This window comes from Fundulus heteroclitus, chromosome 12 (assembly GCF_011125445.2).
Source record: "Fundulus heteroclitus isolate FHET01 chromosome 12, MU-UCD_Fhet_4.1, whole genome shotgun sequence".
Classification (NCBI taxonomy): Eukaryota; Metazoa; Chordata; class Actinopteri; order Cyprinodontiformes; family Fundulidae; genus Fundulus; species Fundulus heteroclitus.
In genome coordinates, this window is record NC_046372.1 from 48,381,822 (window position 1) to 48,403,809 (window position 21,988).

Genomic DNA, 21,988 nt, shown 5'->3' on the forward strand with positions numbered 1-21,988 from the left:
TCAGCTGTTTTGGTGGTAATGAAATTAACAAGAGGTGAACTAAAGGGGCAATAGTGAGACGACACCAAAAACAGGAATGTTCAGCAGCTGGAGGCCATGGACATTTTTGCCTCGTTTTGGTTTTACTGCTTTTCAGTAGTTTAGCATCAGACCAGAGTCAGAGTCCCTACTGGTAGCGTGGGACGATACCTTGACCCTACAGAGGTTGCACAGGTGGTCCAGCTCCACCAGGATGGTACATCGATAAGTATAGTTGCCAGAAGATGTTCTGTGTCTCCCAGCACAGTCTCCAGTGCATAGAGGAGATTCCAGGAAACAGGCAGTTGGTCTAGGACAGCTGGGCAGGACTGTCTGAGGTCATTAACCCATCAGCCGGACCGGTATCTTCTACTTTGTGCAAGGAGGAACAGGATGAGTTCTGCTAGAGCTCCAGTGGGTCTCTGGTGTGAATGTCTCTGACTAAACCATTAGAAAGTGGCTTTATGAGGGTGGCCTGAGGGCCTGACGTTCTCTTGTAGTCCTTGTACTCATTTCTCTGCACCATGCCGCTTGACTGGCATTTGCCACAGAACATCAGAATTAACAGGTTCAGGTCTGGCAGCCTCTTCTTTTCACAGATGAGGGCAGGATCACTCTGAGCTCAGGTGACAGATGTGAAAGAATCTGGAGAAACAGTGTTGAACGTTAAGCTGCCTGCAACATTGTTCAGCATGATCAGTTTTGTGGTGGGTCAGTGTTTGTCTAGAGAGGGTTCAGGAAAAATTATGAAACCCTTACTCACTAGTTATCGGAATAGAATCTATAGTTAAACCCTTTGCTGGTGTGGTGGGTCTTGGATTCTTCCCAGTGCGTGACAATGCCTGGCCTCATATGGCAAAAGGATGCAAGCAGTTCCTGGAGGATGAAGGAATTGATACCATTAGTCAATAGTATCAATGGTATCAAGCCTTCGTGCTTCCCTGACCTGAATCCAATAGAACATCTCTGGGACATCATGTTTAGAGCCACCTGACACCACCAGGTTGCACCTCAGACTGTCCAGAAGCTCAGTGATGCCCTGGTCAGGATCGGAGGGGAAATACCCCTGGACACTATCCATCAAACACTATCATAAGGAACATGTCCCGCTGTTGTTAGCCATACATACAAGCATTTAAGGGGCAATACAAACTACTGAGTTGCTGCAATGACATTTCAGCAAATTGGACTAAACTGTCACACCAGCTTCTCAGTTTCAATCTCCCTGTAATCATTTTGAGTTGAATCACCAGATGAGATGGTTACTAGCAAGATCTTTTTCCTCTTGAGATCCAAAGTGTTTTCAAGGTATTCGTTTACATTTTTTGAGTAATGTATACATGTAGGTGTGTTATAATTGTTTCAGATAAAAAGAAGCCATTTAGACAAGCTGCAAGCAAGCTACTTTAAACAGCCCATCACTGATGATTAATGTTTGGTTATTTTGTGGCTTGAATCACTGCTGTTGACCTGTAGGTTTTGTGTAATACACCAAACAAATGATAGGGATTTTGAGTTTGTTTTGCATTCTGAACCCTACCTTAATGCAATACGTCATCATAATGTGCCGAGAGGTCTGCTGTATGAACATCTTAGCAGTTGAATATATTGGAACAAATGGAAATGCATGTGGAAATATGGTTTTGTTGTTGATTTATGACATGTAAAGCATCTTTTGTTTCTTTAACACTGCCATAAAATACTATGGCAGAAATCTTTATTAAACAATTTGTATTTTACTTTATACACTTAGCATGAACTACAGCGGTCACTATACTGCCGCTTTTAGTGTGACTGTATGATAATAGGAATTAGAATTACATAATTCTAATTCTATGCTATGCAAGTAATCAAAGTTTTGTTTCAGAGTCAATTTGGCTCCAAATGATCACACAAGATTGTCTTATTATTTATTATAGTTTATTTATGATAAGATATAAAATAATTGGAATATTAAATCAAAAGTATTTTGGTGCATTCTGCTTCTCAAATTTGCTGTAGTTTTGTTCTTTCACAGCAATAAATGGCACTTGTTTTTAAACTCAACAAATAAGTTTGTTCTCAAATAACAGTAAATTAAAAATAAAATAATTAGATTTTTTTTACATTTTTATTCATAATTAAGCATGTGTCCCTGCCTATGGCGTAGCTGATTGAGTGTTCATTCATGTAGAGAATCAGAGACTCATGTAAAACAGTCTCAGCTGCCGGGGACTGGTGTCAAGGACACTACTGCTTAGATGTAGTACCACAGGTTCTTACTAGATGATTGTTGATCATATCTGTCCCACCTTCACACTGAACACACACATGCATTATAAATGCTTTGAAATACTGAGCTTTCTTTGTTATTTTTAAGTATAAATTACTGAATTCGCTTTGCTTAAAGTTTTGTCCTCTTTAAAAATCTTGAGAACGAACAAATCTCTGTTCTTTTTAGGAACATTGTAGAGGTACAGAGCTGAGAATTTTTTAAACCCTATATATAATCATATATCCTCTTTTTTTTCTTTTTTGTTAAACAGAAATGTTTCTTGTTATTAAATTATTGTAATCTTGGATAAAGATAACCTGACTAAACACAAAATGCACTTTTTAAATTATGACTTTATTTCTTAAGAGAAAAAAAGTGTCTATTCAAACTAGCCTTATGTGAATGAATCACTTTGATAGAACCTGTATGACAACATGAAATAGGCTAAAGCAGGGGTGTCCAACTCCAGTCCTCGAGAGCCGGTGTCCTGCAACCTTTAGATGTGTCCCTGGTCTGACACGCCTTGAGTCAAATAATCAGTTAATTAGCAGGACTGTGAAGAACCTGACTGCATACTGAGGAGCTAATTGTGCTATTTGATTCAAGTGTGTGGGGCCAGGGAAACCTCTAAAACTTTCAGGACACCGGCTCTCGAGGACTGGAGGTTGGACACCCCTGGGCTAAAGGATCTTGAATAGGAAACACAGGATGAGAAACAAAGACACTAACATCTATCAGTCTGGAAAGGGTCACAAAGCCATTTCTAAGGCTTGGGGACTCCAGCGAACCAAAGAGAGAACCATTATTCTCCCGTGTGTGCTGGAGATTGCCTATATCCAGCACATTCAATAAATTAGAATATTATTGAAATGTTAATTTCAGTAACTCAGTTCACCAAGTAAAATGCATTATATAGAATAATTCCAAAAAGACTGATGTTTGAAAGCTTTTACGCCATGTTAATTAAGTTGTTTTTCTGCTGAAAGCTATTAAAAATGCAACATTTAAGATTGAAATATCACTACAGAACAATACAAAACGTTAATGCAGAAATGTGTACTCAATGAAAGATATGTTTAATTCTTCATTATTTTTTCAAAAGGGAATTGTTATATGTTATGACAAAAGACCATCATCATAACACATATTCTAATGTATTCTGAATTAAGTAGACATATAAATCACTTTTATTACAACTCATGTAAGATATCTAAATATATGTATTTAGTATGTAAATAAATGAATAGGGCATAATTTTGCACTATCCTTAGCATTAATGTTGGATAATTGCCTCAAAGATATATTTATGGTATGTATAGGTTAAGCATAGGCAGGCTTAGTGGCATACACACCAAATTTTCAACTGCTATCTAAAGTGATGTAAAGCAAATTGCTAAATTGTTGCTGCTGTGGTTTCACCTCAAACAGGCCATTCATGCTCAAAAACTCTCAAATTGGGCTGAATTGAAACAATTATACAAAGAAGAGCTGGAATAAATCCTCCACAGTGATTTTCTGTTATTGGAAGTGATTAATGGCATTTTTGCCATCAACAATGTCAAAACCACTCATTGGGTTATAGGGCAATTACTCTGTTGATTCGAATAAGTTTTAATCTTTTAATAAATTAAATCATCATTTGTACACTGCCTTTTGTATTTACCCAGGTTATTTTTGCACAATGTTAGTAATAGATTCAGATTGAGGTTCTGAAGTATTTTGGTGTAACAAAAAATGAATCTGTAAGGGAAACCGATTCAACAATAATTCTACAGAGTACAGATTATTTTTTTAGTTCACTGTAGCCAGAGAGAGAGAAATACAAGTACTGGTAGTAAACAGAAATGGCATTTAAGGATCCCTTCAATAATAAATAAAATACTACATAAAATTGTGTTCATTATGACAAACAAATCTAATATGTCAAAATAAAAATAGGATTTCATCACTTCACTGTTCATAGTAAAATTACCAATATCTCTTGTTCCTCCTTGCACTAATGTGATCCAGGAATCAGAAGCAGACTGATACAGTATTTCTTTGTAAAAAGGCTCATCTCTCAACCAACACGTTCTCTGTTTAGTGTTGGTTTATTTAAAGAATGTACTGAAGGCATAAATGGCAACTGTCTTATTGGCACTGTTGGAGTCTAAAAACTGGCTGCTGTCGTCTGATGCAGGTGCTGAAGGGATGCAAGAAGCTGACCATGTCATTGTGTTCAATGGGTCACATCCCAGGAGGGTATATGACCAACAAAGTGTACAGCTGGGTGGACCCTCAGGGTCGGAGTGTGTCTCCTCCTCCTGATAGCCAAGAGGCCAACCTGAGGCAAGGGTACAGCATGGAGGAGAGGACGGTAAGACCAATGTAAATGTGTTGTTCATTAGTTAAAAGCTCTAGTAGATGTTGGAGTTATGTATAATTGCAATTCAATTCAATTCAATTCAGTTTTATTTATATAGCGCCAAATCATGAAACATGTCATCTCAAGGCACTTTACAAAGTCAAGTTCAATCATATTATACAGATTGGGTCAGATTATACAGATTGGTCAAAAATGTCCTATATAAGGAAACCAGTTGATTGCATCAAAGTCCCGACAAGCAGCATTCACTCCTGGGGAAGCGTAGAGCCACAGGAAGAGTCATCTGCATTGTACATGGCTTTGCTGCAATCCCTCATACTGAGCAAGCATGAAGCGACAGTGGGAAGAAAAACCACCCATTAACGGGAAGGAAAAACCTCCGGCAGAACCGGGCTCAGTATGAACGGTCATCTGCCTTGACCGACTGGGGTTACAGAAGACAGAACAGAGACACAACAAGAGAAACAAAAAAGCACAGAAGCACACATTGATCCAGTAATCTGTTCTACATTAGATGGTAGTAGCGGGTGAGCCGTCTTCTCTGGATGATGTCACAGTTAACAGAACGCCAGACCAGGTGTACCTACTATGAAGAAAAAGAGAGAGAGCAAAAAGTTAAAAGCTGAAATGACGACAGTCATTTCAATGTAATACAATGCAAAACTGGAGAACAGTAGACTGAAGAACAGTAGAAATCAGTAGAGTGAGAAAATTAGACCCTGATGTCCTCCAGCAGCCTAGGCCTATCACAGCACAACTATAGAGATAGCTCAGGGTATGAGCCACTCTAACTATAAGCTTTGTCAAAAAGGAAAGTTTTAACATTAGTCTTAAAAATAGATAGGGTGTCTGCCTCACGGACCAAAACTGGGAGTTGGTTCCACAGGAGAGGAGCCTGATAGCTAAAGGATCTGCCTCCCATTCTACTTTTAGAGACTCTAGGAACCACCAGCAGACCTGCAGTCTGAGAGCGAAGTGCTCTGTTAGGAACATACGGGGTAATCAGAGCTCTGATATATGATGGAGCTTGATTATTAAGGGCTTTATACGTTAGAAGGAGAATTTTAAATTCTATTCTTGATTTAACAGGAAGCCAATGAAGGGAAGCTAAAATTGGAGACATATGATCCCTCTTGTTGATTTTCATCAGAACTCTTGCCGCAGCATTTTGAATCAGCTGAAGACTTCGAACTGCATTTTGTGGACTTCCTGATAGTAAAGAATTACAATAGTCCAGCCTTGAAGTAACAAATGCATGGACTAGTTTTTCAGCATCACTCCTGGACAGAATGTTTCTAATTTTGGCGATATTCCGGAGGTGAAAAAAGGAAACTCTGGAAACCTGTTTAATATGGGATTTAAATGACATGTCTTGGTCGAAAACAACACCAAGATTTTTAACTTTATTACCAGAGGCCAAGTTAATGCCATCCAGATTAAGGGATTGATTAAGAACTTTATTTTTTGAAGACTCTGGCCCAAAGATTACAACTTCTGTCTTGTCAGAATTTAAATGCAGGAAATTTAAAGTCATCCAGCTTTTGATGTCATCAAGACATGACTGCAGTCGAAGTAACTGATTGGATTCATCAGGATTTATGGATAAATATAGCTGAGTGTCATCAGCATAACAGTGGAAATTAATCCCATGCTGTCTGATAATTTTGCCAATCGGAAGCATATATATAGTAAATAGAATTGGTCCAAGGACTGAACCCTGTGGTACTCCACAAGTGACCCTAGAGTTTGAGGAAGATTTATTATTAACATGAACAAACTGGAATCTGTCCGACAGATAAGATTTAAACCAGCCTAATGCTTTCCCCTTAATCCCTACAGTATGCTCAAGTCTTTGTAGGAGAATATTGTGATCAACTGTATCAAATGCAGCACTGAGATCTAACAGGACAAGTATAGACACAAGTCCATTATCTGAGGCCATGAGAATATCATTGGTGACCTTCAATAGAGCTGTTTCAGTGCTATGATGAGCTCTGAAGCCTGACTGAAACTCCTCAAGTAGGTCATTACTTTGTAAATGTTCACATAGTTGATTAGCAACTACTTTCTCAAGAATTTTAGATAAGAAAAGAAGATTAGATATAGGTCTGTAATTTACTAACTCATCTTGATCAAGAGATGGTTTCTTAAGTAAAGGTTTAATAACAGCTACTTTAAAAGCCTGTGGTACATATCCATTTACCAAGGATAGATTAATCATGTCTAAAATAGGACCACTGATCAGAGGGAATACCTCCTTAAACAACTTGGTTGGGATTGGGTCTAACATACAGGTAGAAGGTTTAGATGAAGCTAAAATTTTAGATAGCTCAGAAAGCTCTACTGCTTTTAAACAGTTCAGACACTGCACAGGTTCTAAGGATTCCTCCAATGCTGCCTCACTTACTGAGGATGAGGTAATCATGTTTGGGAGGATGCCAATTATTTTATTTTTAATGGAATCAATTTTATTTATGAAGAATCCCATAAAATCATTACTGCTAAGAGCTAAGGGAATGGATGGATCAACAGAGCTGTGGCTCTGGGTAAGTTTGGCAACTGTACTGAAGAGAAATCTAGGATTATTCTTATTCTCCTCAATTAATGATGAAAAATATGCTGCTCTAACTCTGCGAAGGGTCTTGTTATACAACAATAGACTGTTCTTCCAGATTAAGTAGGATTCCTCTTGGTGTGTAGAGCGCCATTTTCTCTCCAATTTCCTAACATTGTGCTTCAAGGAACGCAGCTCTGAATTAAACCAAGGAGCCAGCTTCCTGTGAATAATCACCTTCTTTTTCAAGGGAGCTACATTGTCTAATGCAGAACGCAATGACGAAGTCATACCGTTTACAAAGACATCTATTTGTGAATTGGAAGAAACAACATTGCTGCCATCTACAGGGCATTTCTGCAATACGGAGGATATTAAAAAGGGGACAGACTCTTTAAGTTTTGATACAGCATTATCCGATAAAGATCTACTATAATGGAACCCTCTTTTGGGGGTGGAGAACTCAGTTAGATTAAACTCAAATGTTATTAAAAAATGATCAGATAGGACAGGGTTGTGAGGAAATACTGTTAATTCTTCACAATCAATGCCATATGTCAGCACATGGTCTAAAGTATGGAGCCAAGAGTGCGTCGGTTTATGCACATTTTGAGCAAAACCAATTGAATCTAGGATAGTTTTAAAGGCTACACTAAGGTTATCACATTCTGTGTCAACATGGATGTTAAAATCACCCACTATAATAGCCTTATCAGTATTTAACACCAAATCAGATAAGAAATCTGACAACTGATCCAAAAACTGAGTGTAAGGGCCTGGTGGACGATACAAAACAACAAACAGAAGAGGTTTTATTGCTTTGCAGTTTGGATGAGGGAAACTGAGGGTTAAATGTTCAAAAGAACTGTAGTTATTAATTGGCCTGGGACTAATTAATAAATCAGACTGAAAGATGGTTGCCACTCCTCCTCCTCTTCCCACAGATCTGGGAATGTGGAAATTTGAATAATTGGAGGGAGTTGACTAATTTATACTAACGTAGTCCTCTTGTAGCCAGGTTTCTGTGAGACAAAACAAATCAATCTGTTTATCAGAAATCAATTCGTTAACTAACAAAGTCTTTGGAGGGAGAGACCTTATATTTAATAGACCACATTTAATTGTTTTATTTTTAGGTTCAAGGTGAACCGTATTGATTTTTATTAGGTTTTTAAGATTTTTTCCTTTTAGATAAGTTTTTGATCTGTTAAGTTTTGGCCGTGGGAAAGACACCGTCTCAATAGGATAATGGATGGGTAACAGTACAGAAGCTGCAGAGAGGTGTGTTAAACTACGGCTCTGCTTCCTGGTCTGGACCCTGGGTTGTCAGCATTTAGGAGGACTAATAATAATAATAATAATAATAATACATTTTATTTAAAAGGCGCCTTTCTAGACACTCAAGGTCGCCGTACAGAAGGGTAAAAAACAGAATGTCAGGAACAGAATCAAAACAAAAAACATTTAAAAAATAAATAAAAAATAAATAAATACCGAGGCTGGGACAGGGAAATTGATAATTAAAGAGAATAGGCGGTCTTAAACAGATGAGTTTTGAGTTGTGATTTAAAATTTTGAAGTGAGTCCGTGTTTCTAAGTAGGGGTGGTAGAGAGTTCCAGAGGCGGGGGGCAGAGCGGCTGAATGCTCTGCTCCCCATGGTGGTGAGACGGGCGGAAGGGACAGACAGGTGTAAAGCAGATGAGGATCTAAGAGCACGGGAGGGGGTGGGAATGTGCAGGAGGCCTGACAGATAAGGGGGGGCTAGGTGGTGAAGGGCCTTGAATGTCACCATGAGAATTTTATATTGAATGCGGAACTGCACGGGGAGCCAGTGAAGCTGTTGGAGGACCGGGGTGATGTGGTGGATAGAGGGAGTTCTTGTTATGATGCGAGCAGCTGAGTTCTGGACCAGTTGTAGTTTATGGAGTGATTTCTGAGGAAGGCCGAAGAGGAGAGAGTTGCAGTAATCCAGTCGGGAGGTGACAAGGATGTGCACAAGTATGGCAGCAGTGTGTGGGGTAAGGGAGGGACGGAGGCGGTTGATGTTTCTTAAGTGAAAGTAGGCAGACCGGGTAATGTTATTGACTAATAAATCCGGCCAGATTTCTAGAAAGAAGAGCTGCACCATCCAAAGTAGGATGGATGCCGTCTCTCCGGATCAGACCAGGTTTTCCCCAGAAAGTTCTCCACCAATGCTAGCTTTGTCTCAGAAAACAAAGTTACGATCTCGTTTAAATTAGTCATTATCTTGAATGGTTTCTGACTCTCTGAGGACAGTAAAGATGACCTTTGATGATGCGACAATTTGAAGGCAGATTCATTCTGCAATAAAGTCATGCACCGCAGGCCTTTGCCACTGATTCCAGTTTGTGCAAATCTTCAGATTTACTCAAACTGACTCATCTGAAAAACACACCAAAATCTATTTTTGGACAAGAGAAAGTTTAAAAATCCCTCACAGTGTAAATTTTTCGCTCTGACTAGAAACTGTTACTGTTGGATGCTGTGAGATAATCAGGATGAGGGCAAAGAAAAATGTGTACCAACAAATTGTGGGGTAGATATTTTTTCTCTTTGCACAATAACATTAAGTTTTATCAGGTATGTGTAATTGGATCATCTGTAGCTGCCACACATTAAGAAATCAATCTGGTTTCCAAAGAACACAGGAGAATGATTCTAATGGATTCCTTCGATGAGTCAGCTGAGGCAGAGGTCAGCGGTGAAACAATTATCTTTGACTCTGTGATGATAAAGAAGCAGTAGAAATATAATTTATGTGATGCAAGGATCCGCTGATTAGACATTTTTAAGACATCTGTAACATATGTTTATTTAATTGAATTGATTTTTATTTATAAAGCACCAATTCACAACACATGTCATCTCAAGGCACTTTGCAAAGTCAATTCAGTCAAATCATCCAGTCAAAATGTTTCCTATCTAAGGAAACCCAGCAGGTTGCATCAAGTCATTGATCACAGATACAGTGATTGACAATTAAAATGTTAAACCACTGACAATATTCAGAAGTTTGAATGTGACATCTTCACCTCAGGTCATGCTGAACATGGATGATGGTCGCTCTCTGGGTCTAATGATAAGGGGTGGAGCTGAGTATGGACTAGGGATCTACATCACAGGAGTGGACCCTGGATCTGCAGCACATGTTGGTGAACTAAAGGTACATGTGACTAACTTTATACCCAAATAATAAAATTTTGGGGGGGTCAGCAGAGGGGGATGATTACTCTTCTAAGTCCTCAGTGTTTACAACTCAGTCCTTCAACACTTTCCAAAGAGATTACATCAGCAGTCTTGTTATGATTCAGGTGACAAAGTACTCCAATCACACCAAGCAATAGCTTCTAATGACCCAGGACAGTGACGGTGGGTCTAGGTCAGATTTGCATCTGACCTAGAATGCACCTAGGAAGATGGGGCTCCATGGCCTTTAAAAACAGCAGTTCACCAACTACAGGGTGGAGGGATATTTCGAAACAATCCACTTCACTTTCTCAAACAACTTAACTTAACTTAACAAATTCACAAGCGACTTTAGAAAAAAGAAGACCAAAGTTGCATAAAATAAGTGGGCTTCGCAACAGTGAGCACGGGTCTGTTATGCAAGTCTCTATCAATTTTAGAACTACGTAAGCTGAGGGGGAAAAAAACAAACACAGTCCAGAGGGGATGGTGGGGGAAAAAACAATAATGCTGTTAACGAGCGTTAAAAAAGGCGCTGTAATAGTCAAACAAGGTTAACGCGTTAAAACTGACAGCACTAATTTTAATTGATATTGACACTGAGATATTTCATCGGCAAGAAGAACAAACTTAGAAGAATAACACAAAAATAAGGAGACGGCTGTGGTGCCGCAGCAGACAGGTTCAACTCACATTGTCCCTTTTTGGTCTCCTTGGCTCCAACTGGTATGGCTGGATTCCGTCAAAAGTCCGGTTGCTGTCAAGAAACTCTCCATATCGCTATCAGATGATGATGACTCCCATCGCTGTCGCTAATTAATCCATCACTCTCTGTTTCGTATACAGCACTGGTCGTCGCCATCTTGGATAATAGCGCGTAGTGACACACAACAAATAGAGCCTTGGGACTTGCTCAACAGCTGGTCCCGCGATGTGACGTCGCAAACTGGGAGGCGACAGTACTATTCTTGACCAAGATGGATGCCTCTACATAAACATGATTAAATGAAAATTACTCTTAATTAAAAAAACTCATCATTTATTGAACAGTATGTAATAGTTTTATATTTAAAGTACTTTCAGCAGTTTGAATTCTGATTTTGACCAGACTTTTCCTTTAAATGCCGGGCCTTGCATCGGAGTTTGGTTGCTCCATGGTCAGCGATTCATTCACATCATTTTTTGGACCGGGTAAAATTCTTCAAGGCCTGTTTTGTTTTTGTTGGATCCGTGGCATGTTTTTGGAGGATGTTGTAGAGAATGTCTGCATAAAGGCGCAGTGAAAAAATGACAAAACGAAAATAAATGTTTTGTTCTGGAGCAGTGTGTACAAACCATGAGCTTGTTCGATTGGCACGCTTGTCACAAGTCTGATCTTTATAGATATTTTCAAAGCATGCGTTCAGGTTTTCTTTCTGTTCAAATACAGTGTGCACCATGCGGCTATTGAAGTTTCACCATGTTTGGCCTGATGCTGGAATTCTCCTCCTGCATTCCTCATTCAGGACAGCGTTTTTTTTAGTGGGCTTGGGAAAAAATGTTCCAAAAGCTGAAAGATTTGCAAAAAATACTGATGAACATGCCTGTTGGATGTTTAGCTGATCAGGGGATCAGGTTTAACTGATGGGCATAACAGTGGACAAAGTGTGCATGAGGAAAGGCTTCCAGCAACCTAGCCTGCAAACCAGAGGATGTGCCGCTCATTGCCACAGCTCCATCATAGGTCTTGGCAATTAGTTTATTTTCAAGCTTAAAAGGCTGGAGCTTTTCTTTCAGAAGCCTTTCAAATCCCTCTGCAGACCTGTCTTCTAGCAGGAAAAAGCCCAGGAATCTCTCCACTGTGGTGCATTCAGTGATGTACCTGAGCACAATCACACAGTGGTGCGCACAAACCACATCTGTGCTTTCATCTGCTTGCACCACAACAAATGGCGCTTCTAATATTTCATCCCTAATTTGCTGCTGGTAAATCTCTAAAATGCAATCATGCAGCTCATTTTAGCTGGTTTTAGAAATGTACTTGGCCACCTATGTATTCGTTGGATGATCTGCCAACTATGTAAGAAAGAAAACTGGTTAACCAGATCCAGAAAAAAAAAACGATTCATTGTCAAGGAAGATTCATCTGACCCACAGAATGGTAGCTCATGTGCCCAATGAAATTTAATGCAATCCAAAATCCATGATATCGCATGTCTATTTTTTTAATCAGATTGTTGTGCCTCTGTACAATGATGCGGTGGCCCTCATCCAGCTGACAGGCAGTTTTACACTGTTCACAATGTGACTTGTGCTGGATTTGTGTTTTTTTTCTGCAATAAATGTTTTATATCAACAATTCCTTGTTGAGTCCAAGCTGAAAAGAAATTTCTTAGCTACACTTGGCGTAAGCCAGTCCTTTCACTGAAACCAAGTCACAGAAAAACTCTGGTTTTGCCGCTTTTCCTTTTGCTGGATTTGGATTTCACTTCCAGTTTATCTTCAGAAGACATTAAGGAAAATGGGTGAGAAAATAAATAATCCACTTTGTTTATGTTAATCTTGCTCGCCATCGTACCAACACAGTATACATCAAACCACACCCACATAGACTCGCGCTCGAGGCACGTTATTATATGTCCACCTTCATTAGCTGAATTGTGGCCTTAGTCTGACCTGGCCTGAACAAAATTAGCCCCAATGAGCCGCAAACTGAGGGGGCGTGGTAAGACGTCTAGTTGTCAATCATTCTGAACCAAAAAGACATTACAATTTACAAATTAGCCCTATGAAAAGACCCTGGGATTTTCCCTAGACTGTTTGGTACCGGTTTTGTTGTAAATGTGACAAAATGCGATAGCCTATATTTTCAATTTGTGTTTATTAATTCAATTCAATTAAATTTTATTTATATAGCGCCAAATCATGAAACATGTCATCTCAAGGCACTTTACAAAATCAAGTTCAATCATATTATACAGATTGGGTCAGATTATACAGATTGGTCAAAAATGTCCTATATAAGGAAAACCAGTTGATTGCATCAAAGTCCCGACAAGCAGCATTCACTCCTGGGGAACCGTAGAGCCACAGGGTGAGTCGTCTGCATTGTACATGGCTTTGCTGCAATCCCTCATACTGAGCAAGCATGAAGCGACAGTGGGAAGAAAAACTCCCCATTAACGGGAAGGAAAACCTCCGGCAGAACCGGGCTCAGTATGAACGGTCATCTGCCTCGACCGACTGGGGTTACAGAAGACAGAACAGAGACACAACAAGAGAGACAAAAAAGCACAGACGCACACATTGATCCAGTAATCTGTTCTACATTAGATGGTAGTAGCGGGTGAGCCGTCTTCTCTGGATGATGTCACAGTTAACAGAACGCCAGACCAGGTGTACCTACTATGAAGAAAAAGAGAGAGAGCAAAAAGTTAAAAGCTGAAATGACGACAGTCATTTCAATGTAATACAATGCAAAACTGGAGAACAGTAGACCAGTAGAAATAGTAGAGTGAGAAAATTAGACTCTGATGTCCTCCAGCAGCCTAGGCCTATCACAGCACAACTATAGAGATAGCTCAGGGTAACATGAGCCACTCTAACTATAAGCTTTGTCAAAAAGGAAAGTTTTAAGATTATTCTTAAAAATATTCATTGTATATATTTTTCTTTTTTTTTTCTTCAAAATACCAGAATTTGTACATAACCTTATATTCTTGTCTGTCTGATTACGTGTCATGATTTGGCTTTAATTTTTGTTTTGGACTGTTTTTGGACTGATCTTTTCCCTTCTGTGCTCCACTCCTCCCAGCCACCAATCACCTTAATTAGTTCCACCTGCTGCCACCACTAATCAGACTCACCTAGATCACCTGTCACTCTCTCTATATACCTGCTTCACTCAAACTCCTAGTGCCAGAACGTCACGTCTTGTCTTGTCTCACAGCCAGCATGTGTTGTTCCCCAGTGTCTTATCATTGCTCTGCCTGCTTGATTCCTGTGTTCTCTCCCTGCCCTCACTAGTTTCCTTCTAGCGCTGTTCAGAACAGTAGAAATCAGTAGAGTGAGAAAATTAGATCCTGATGTCCTCCAGTAGCCTATGCCTATCACAGCACAACTATAGAGGTAGCTCAGGGTAACATGAGCCACTCTAACTATAAGCTTTGTCAAAAAGGAAAGTTTTAACATTAGTCTTAAAAATAGATAGGGTGTCTGCCTCACGGACCAAAACTGGGAGTTGGTTCCACAGGAGAGGAGCCTGATAGCTAAAGGATCTGCCTCCCATTCTACTTTTAGAGACTCTAGGAACCACCAGCAGACCTGCAGTCTGAGAGCGAAGTGCTCTGTTAGGAATATACGGGGTAATCAGAGCTCTGATATATAATGGAGCTTGATTATTAAGGGCTTTATACGTTAGAAGGAGAATTTTAAATTCTATTCTTGATTTAACAGGAAGCCAATGAAGGGAAGCTAAAATTGGAGAAATATGATCCCTCTTGTTGATTTTTATCAGAACTCTTGCCGCAGCATTTTGGATCAGCTGAAGACTTCGAACTGCATTTTGTGGACTTCCTGATAGTAAAGAACTACAATAGTCCAGCCTTGAAGTAACAAATCCATGGACTAGTTTTTCAGCATCACCCCAGGACAGAATGTTTCTAATTTTGGCGATATTCCTGAGGTGAAAAAAGGAATCTCGGGAAACCTGTTTAATATGGGATTTAAATGACATGTCTTGGTCGAAAACAACACCAAGATTTTTAACTTTATTACCAGAGGCCAAGTTAATGCCATCCAGATTAAGTGATTGATTAAGAACTTTATTTTTTGAAGACTCTGGCCCAAAGATTACAACTTCTGTCTTGTCAGAATTTAGATGCAGGAAATTTAAAGTCATCCAGCTTTTGATGTCATCAAGACATGACTGCAGTCGAAGTAACTGATTTGATTCATCAGGATTTATGGATAAATATAGCTGAGTGTTATCAGCATAACAGTGGAAATTAATCCCATGCTGTCTGATAATTTTGCCAATCGGAAGCATATAGATAGTAAATAGAATTGGTCCAAGGACTGAACCCAGTGGTACTCCACAAGTGACCCTAGAGTTTGAGGAAGATTTATTATTAACATGAACAAACTGGAATCTGTCCGACAGATAAGATTTAAACCAGCCTAATGCTTTTCCCTTAATCCCTACAGTATGCTCAAGTCTTTGTAGGAGAATATTGTGATCAACTGTATCAAATACAGCACTGAGATCTAACAGGACAAGTATAGACACAAGTCCATTATCTGAGGCCATGAGAATGTCATTAGTGACCTTCACCAGAGCTGTTTCAGTGGTATGATGAGCTCTGAAGCCTGACTGAAACTCCTCAAGCAGGTCATTACTTTGTAAATGTTCACATAGTTGATTAGCAACTACTTTCTCAAGAATTTTAGATAAGAAAAGAAGATTAGATATAGGCCTGTAATTTACTAACTCATCTTGATCAAGAGATGGTTTCTTAAGTAAAGGTTTAATAACAGCTACTTTAAAAGCCTGCGGTACATATCCATTTACCAAGGATAGATTAATCATGTCTAAAATAGGACCACTGATCAGAGGGAATACCTCCTTAAACAACTTGGTTGGGATTGGGTCTAACATACAGGTAGAAGGTTTAGATCAAGCTAAAATTTTAGATAGCTCAGAAAGCTCTACTGCTTTTAAACAGTTCAGACACTGCGCAGGTTCTAAAGTTTCCTCCAATGCTGCCTCACTTACTGAGGTAGAGGTAATCATGTTTGGGAGGATGCCAATTATTTTATTTTTAATGGAATCAATTTTATTTATGAAGAATCCCATAAAATCATTACTGCTAAGAGCTAAGGGAATGGATGGATCAACAGAGCTATGACTCTGTGTAAGTTTGGCAACTGTACTAAAAAGAAATCTAGGATTATTTTTATTCTCTTCAATTAATGATGAAAAATATGCTGCTCTAACTCTGCAAAGGGTCTTGTTATACAACAATAGACTGTCCCTCCAGATTAGTTAGGATTCCTCTTGGTGTGTAGAGCGCCATTTTCTCTCCAATTTCCTAACATTGTGCTTCAAGGAACGCAGCTCTGAATTAAACCAGGGAGTCAGCTTCCTGTGAATAATCACCTTCTTTTTCAAGGGAGCTACATTGTCCAATGCAGAACGCAATGAGGAAGTCACACTGTTAGCAAAGGTATCGATTTGTGAATGGGAATAAACAGCATACCTGCCATCTACAGGGCATTTCTGCAATACTGAGGATATTAAAAAGGGGACAGACTCTTTAAGTTTTGATACAGCATTATCCGATAAAGATCTACTATAATGGAACCCTCTTTTGGGGGTGGAGAACTCAGTTAGATTAAACTCAAATGTTATTAAAAATGATCAGATAGGACAGGGATGTGAGGAAATACTGTTAATTCTTCACAATCAATGCCATATGTCAGCACAAGGTCTAAAGTATGGAGCAGAGAGTGCGTCGGTTTATGCACATTTTGAGCAAAACCAATTGAATCTAGGATAGTTTCAAAGGCTACACTAAGGTTATCACATTCTGTATCAACATGGATGTTAAAATCACCCACTATAATAACCTTATCAGTATTTAACACCAAATCAGATAAGAAATCTGACAACTCATCCAAAAACTGAGTGTAAGGGCCTGGTGGACGATACAAAACAACAAACAGAAGAGGTTTTATTACTTTGCAGTTTGGATGAGGGAAACTGAGGGTTAAATGTTCAAAAGAACTGTAGTTATTAATTGGCCTGGGACTAATTAATAAATCAGACTGAAAGATGGTTGCCACTCCTCCTCCTCTTCCCACAGATCTGGGAATGTGGAAATTTGAATAATTGGAGGGAGTTGACTCATTTATGCTAACATAGTCCTCTTGTAGCCCGGTTTCTGTGAGACAAAATAAATCAATCTGTTTATCAGAAATCAATTCATTAACTAACAAAGTCTTTGGAGGGAGAGACCTTATATTTAATAGACCACATTTAATGGTTTTATTTTTTGGTTCAAGGTGAACTGTATGGATTTGTAATAGGTTTTTATGATTTGTTCCTTTTAGATAAGTTTTTGATCTGTTCTCAATCTCAATAGGATAATGGATGGGTAACAGTACAGAAGCTGCAGAGAGTTGTGTTAAACTACGGCTCTGCTTCCTGGTCTGGACCCTGGGTTGTCAGCATTTAGGAGAACTAATAAATCCGGCCAGATTTCTAGAAAGAAGGGCAGCACCATCCAAAGTAGGATGGACGCCGTCTCTCCGGATCAGACCAGGTTTTCCCCAGAAAGTTCTCCAGTTATCAATGTAGCCCATGTCGTTTTCAGGACACCACCTAGACAACCAGCGGTTGAATGATGACATGCGGCTAAACATGTCATCACTGGTCAGATCAGGCAGGGGACCAGAGAAAACCAGAGAGAATCCGACATTGCGTTAGCAAACTCACACACCGAAGCAACACCAACTTTAGTGACCTCTGATCGGCGTGACCGGGTGTCATTACCGCCAGCGTGAATAACAATCTTACTGTATTTACGCTTATCCTTAGCCAGCAGTTTTAGGTAAGATTCTATGTCGCCCGTTCTGGCCCCTGGCAGGCATTTAACTATGGTCCCTGGTGTCTCTAGTGCCACGTTTCTGACTATTGAGCTCCCAATCACCAGGATCGGCTTCGCAGCGGGTGTGTCGCTGAGTGGGGAAAATTTGTTAGAAACGCAGACGGGTTGGTGGTAAACTGGGGGCTGAAATCTAGAGCTATGCTTCCTACGAACTGTCACCCAGCCGGCCTGCTTACCCGGCTGCTCAGGTGCTTCTGGAGGACCACTAAGTGAAGTAACGCTAGGTCTATGTGGCTCCGCGCTAGCAAAGCGCTAGCTATCAGCTGGTTTTTCCATAGCACGGAGCTGGGTCTCTAATTCTGACACCCTTGCCTCCAAAGCTACAAAAACACTACATTTATTACAAGTACCATTATCACTAAAGGAGGCAGAGGAATAGCTAAACATCTGACACAGAGAGCAGGAGATAAGGGGAGACTTAGTCAGAGACGGAGAAGCTGAAGTAATAGTAGGAGAGGAAGCCATTGTGGAGCTAAAGCTAGGCTAGGCTAAAGCTAGGCTAGCGCCCTTCTACCACGCCAAGAGAGCAAACCGTGAAACACGAGGAGTTCCAAAGCGTGATGTGCAGCAACAGAAAATGTTTTAAAAATGCTTATGTGTTAGAAACAGATGTTACAGCAAAGAGATTAAAGATAAAAGCGAGAGAATCTGGAGCAATAAACCGTTGCTCACGCAGTGAAAACAGGAAGTGACACAATACGCCTTACCGCAAACAGGAAGTGACGTCATCCAATTGTCCATTGTTAATATTAGGTATATTAACATTTTTATCATAAACACCAGGGAGAGCTTAGCCCTACTAGCCCACTTATACCAGCTGTCCCTGGTTAACACTCAGGTGAAGAAGTGCTGGCAGCAGGCTCCTTAAATACTCCTGTCCTGTTGAGGCTAAATGGGTAACACCTGCCGCTTCACCCAGCCACAATGCTCGCTCTCGCCATCAAGTGGATGAATAATAGACCACAACCGAGAGGAGACAAAATTTCCCAGACCCCGACAGTTGTACTAAATCTGCTATTGTTAGTAATATGACACCACTCATGCTCTGCATAGTAGTAACCCAACAGCCTGCTGTTTAGCATACGTATATGTTTGTTTGCACTTATAACAGATAACTGGGATCCTTGCCAGGGAATTCTACTGCTAATGTTGAAAATTCATGCTTAACTGTCAAGCCAGGACATTTTAATCTCAGTACCATTCAAACACAACAGTCAGTTTGATGGATTGCTTAACTTACCCAGGGTTGCAGAGGGGCTAAGGTCTATCTCCATCTATCTGTGAGTAAAAGGTGGAGAAAAGTCAGGTCAGCAGTACAGCACAGGGCCAACACAGAGACACATACCGAAAAAGTATTTACATGCTTGCTCCTAAGGCCAGTTTAAAATGTCTTAATGTGAATGTTTATGGACTATGGGCTGAAACTAGAGTATGCATACACAGGGAATACATGCAAACCTCATGGGTCCAACTCAGCTGGGATTTGAACCCATGAACTTCTAGCTGTATAAGGCAGCAGCTGGTGTTTTGGACTTAATGAGAGAAGAAATCTGCCCCTGCCTGCTGTCAGCAATAATATCTGCTACAGTTGATTCTGATAAACCTGCAGAGTTTTTTTTCCACTTGCCTACTATTAAACTACTTAGCATGATGGTGCTTTTAACATCTGAAGCCTGTCTTCCGATCTTAGTGAGGCGGATGACTGCCATGACAGCCTTGCTAACCCAGGCTAAATTATTTGCTATGAGCTTTCAGGTCAACTTCTACCTCAACAAGCAGGCCACTCTCTGTGCTATTTTTTGTCCTGCCTCAGGCAAGAAATACAGAAGCCAGCCTTCCTACCTGTAAACAATATTTCTTTCATCATGATATCCCACTGTGTCCTACATGGTTAGATGAAATAAACAGCCAGCTAGCAAGAATCTGCTCTAGCACAAACTAACGGACATCTGGAATAAAACACTTCAGAGTTGAAAGTCTACAGGGGAAAATTTGTTGACATTTCTGTGTATTTCTGTGGTTAAAAATCAACAATAGAGGATTGGTTAATCGCTGATAATAGCAGCACTATAACCTTGAACACTAAAAATATGTTAGTAAATATTCCTGGTCTCTGCTGCTGGGAAATCAGCAGATTCATCATCACAAACTCTCTGTGCATGGACCAAGCTGAAATTTCTCATTTTTATTTGTACTCAGGGAACATAATGAAAGCTGGAGTTGCTCATTCATTACATTATGAGTGGAACACTATATCCTTTAGAAAAGAATATAAATCTCCTGCAAATCTATTCAATTAGAGTCTCTTTGTTGACCTTAGAAAAAAGTAACTATGAAAAATTGTAATTACAAAGATGAAAAAAACACAGCTTTGCTGAAAACACTTTCACACGAAAATGTCATATTTCATTCATGTCCACAGAATTTGCCTTTGAAAATCAGGCTATGTGAATATGTCTGTTTCTCTACAATTCCATGGTGTAACTTGGTTATTAAAACCAAATCAGTTTATTTATATAGCACCAACTTACAACAGATATCATCTGTCGGTTCAGTCATGTCATACAAATTGGTAAAAAGCTTCCTACGTAAACCCAGCAAATTGCATTGAGTCAATGATTTGCAGCATTCGCTCCTGCTGCAGGAGCATGTAGCCACAGTGGACAGTCACCTGCATTGTGTTGTTGACTTTTCAACAATCTATGATACTATCCATCCATCCATCCATTTTCTGACCCGCTTAATCCCTGATGGGGTCGCGGGAGTAGCTGGTGCCTATCTCCAGCATTCACTTGGCGAGAGGCGGGGTACACCCTGGACAGGTCGCCAGTCTGTGGCAGAATCTCTGATACCAAGCATGCATTTAGCGACAGTGGAGAGGAAAGATTCCCTTTAACAGGAAGAAAAAATCTCCACCATAACTAGGCTCAGTGTGAACGGCCATCTGCCTCAACCGGCTGGGGGTTAGAGGAGACAGAGTAGAGACACAAAAGCACAGTAGTGGCTTCTGAAGTAGCTTTGTCTAGGGCAGGGGTTCTCATAGTGCTGGAAGATAATTTAATAACAAAATATATCGATCGACAGATGTATATCGATGATAGAAAAAAAAGGTAAATAAAAAGTACAATAGAATAACAGTTTTCCTTCCTTTTGAATTCTAGCCATGTAGGTTAATATTACAGTCATTACATCCTCCCAACCAATCAAGCGCAGACCCAGCAGCGCTCCGTTGCCTCCTTCAAAGAGTTCAGAGAGCAGAGCAGGCAAGTTTTAAAAACTTTTTTTTTTGGTAAAAAGTTGGTTGACTAAAGGGTTGAGTTTGAATTCAGTGTTTCTGTGTTCTGTATCTAAAAACAGGTCGCTAAGCAACAGCATAAAAGGCCAGGGCTGCATTTGAAATATATGAATTTGTTGGTAAGTATATATCAATATAAATCAATGGATTCAATTTTATCGATATGCCTTAGGTTCTTAAACTTTTCGTGGCCAGGGACCCCTTAGCGTGGGTAACATTTTTCCAAGGACCCCTTTAGATTCCTCATGCTAGTAGTATTTTTAAACAGCCTTTTGTACTGTTACAGTTACATAATACATAATACATTTGGAATTATGTATGTTTTAAAATATATACATATAAATACACCTAATATTAGAGATTTGGTTGAGATTAGATCCCTCATTCTCAATAAAGCCAAATTCAATGTAACTGTTGTCAACTTCCTAATTTTAGCTGATTTGGCTTTTACCTTACTTGATGAAGTGGACGGAGTTAAATATTTGTCCACTGTGTTACTTAGCTTAACCCCGACGCATCCTAAACAGTGCCTGCTCAGGCCCGACAACATGCATCTTACATACACCAAACCCATGGTTCACGTATCCCCGGCTGTCTGGGGACCCCATTTTGAGGGCTGCTGGTCTAGGGGACAACACCAAGCAGATT

The 21,988-nt window shown here is 39.8% G+C and overlaps 1 protein-coding gene across 6 annotated transcripts in view; it reads left to right on the forward strand.

Annotated features, from left to right (window-relative positions):
* The window catches only part of whrnb (whirlin b), a 203,028-nt gene that overhangs the window by 55,958 nt on the left and 125,082 nt on the right, over nt 1-21,988 (forward strand). For 5 of the 6 annotated variants that reach the window (XR_004932165.1, XR_004932166.1, XM_036144712.1 and 2 more), the window contains exons 2-3: nt 4,452-4,628; nt 10,251-10,376. Coding sequence is in view for 4 of the 6 variants with exons in the window: in XM_036144712.1 (XP_036000605.1) it covers nt 4,452-4,628; nt 10,251-10,376 (303 nt within the window). In the remaining 2 variants the exon portion in view is untranslated. The remainder of the gene's footprint in view (nt 1-4,451; nt 4,629-10,250; nt 10,377-21,988) is intronic. The other variant, XM_036144711.1, reaches the window with a different exon arrangement.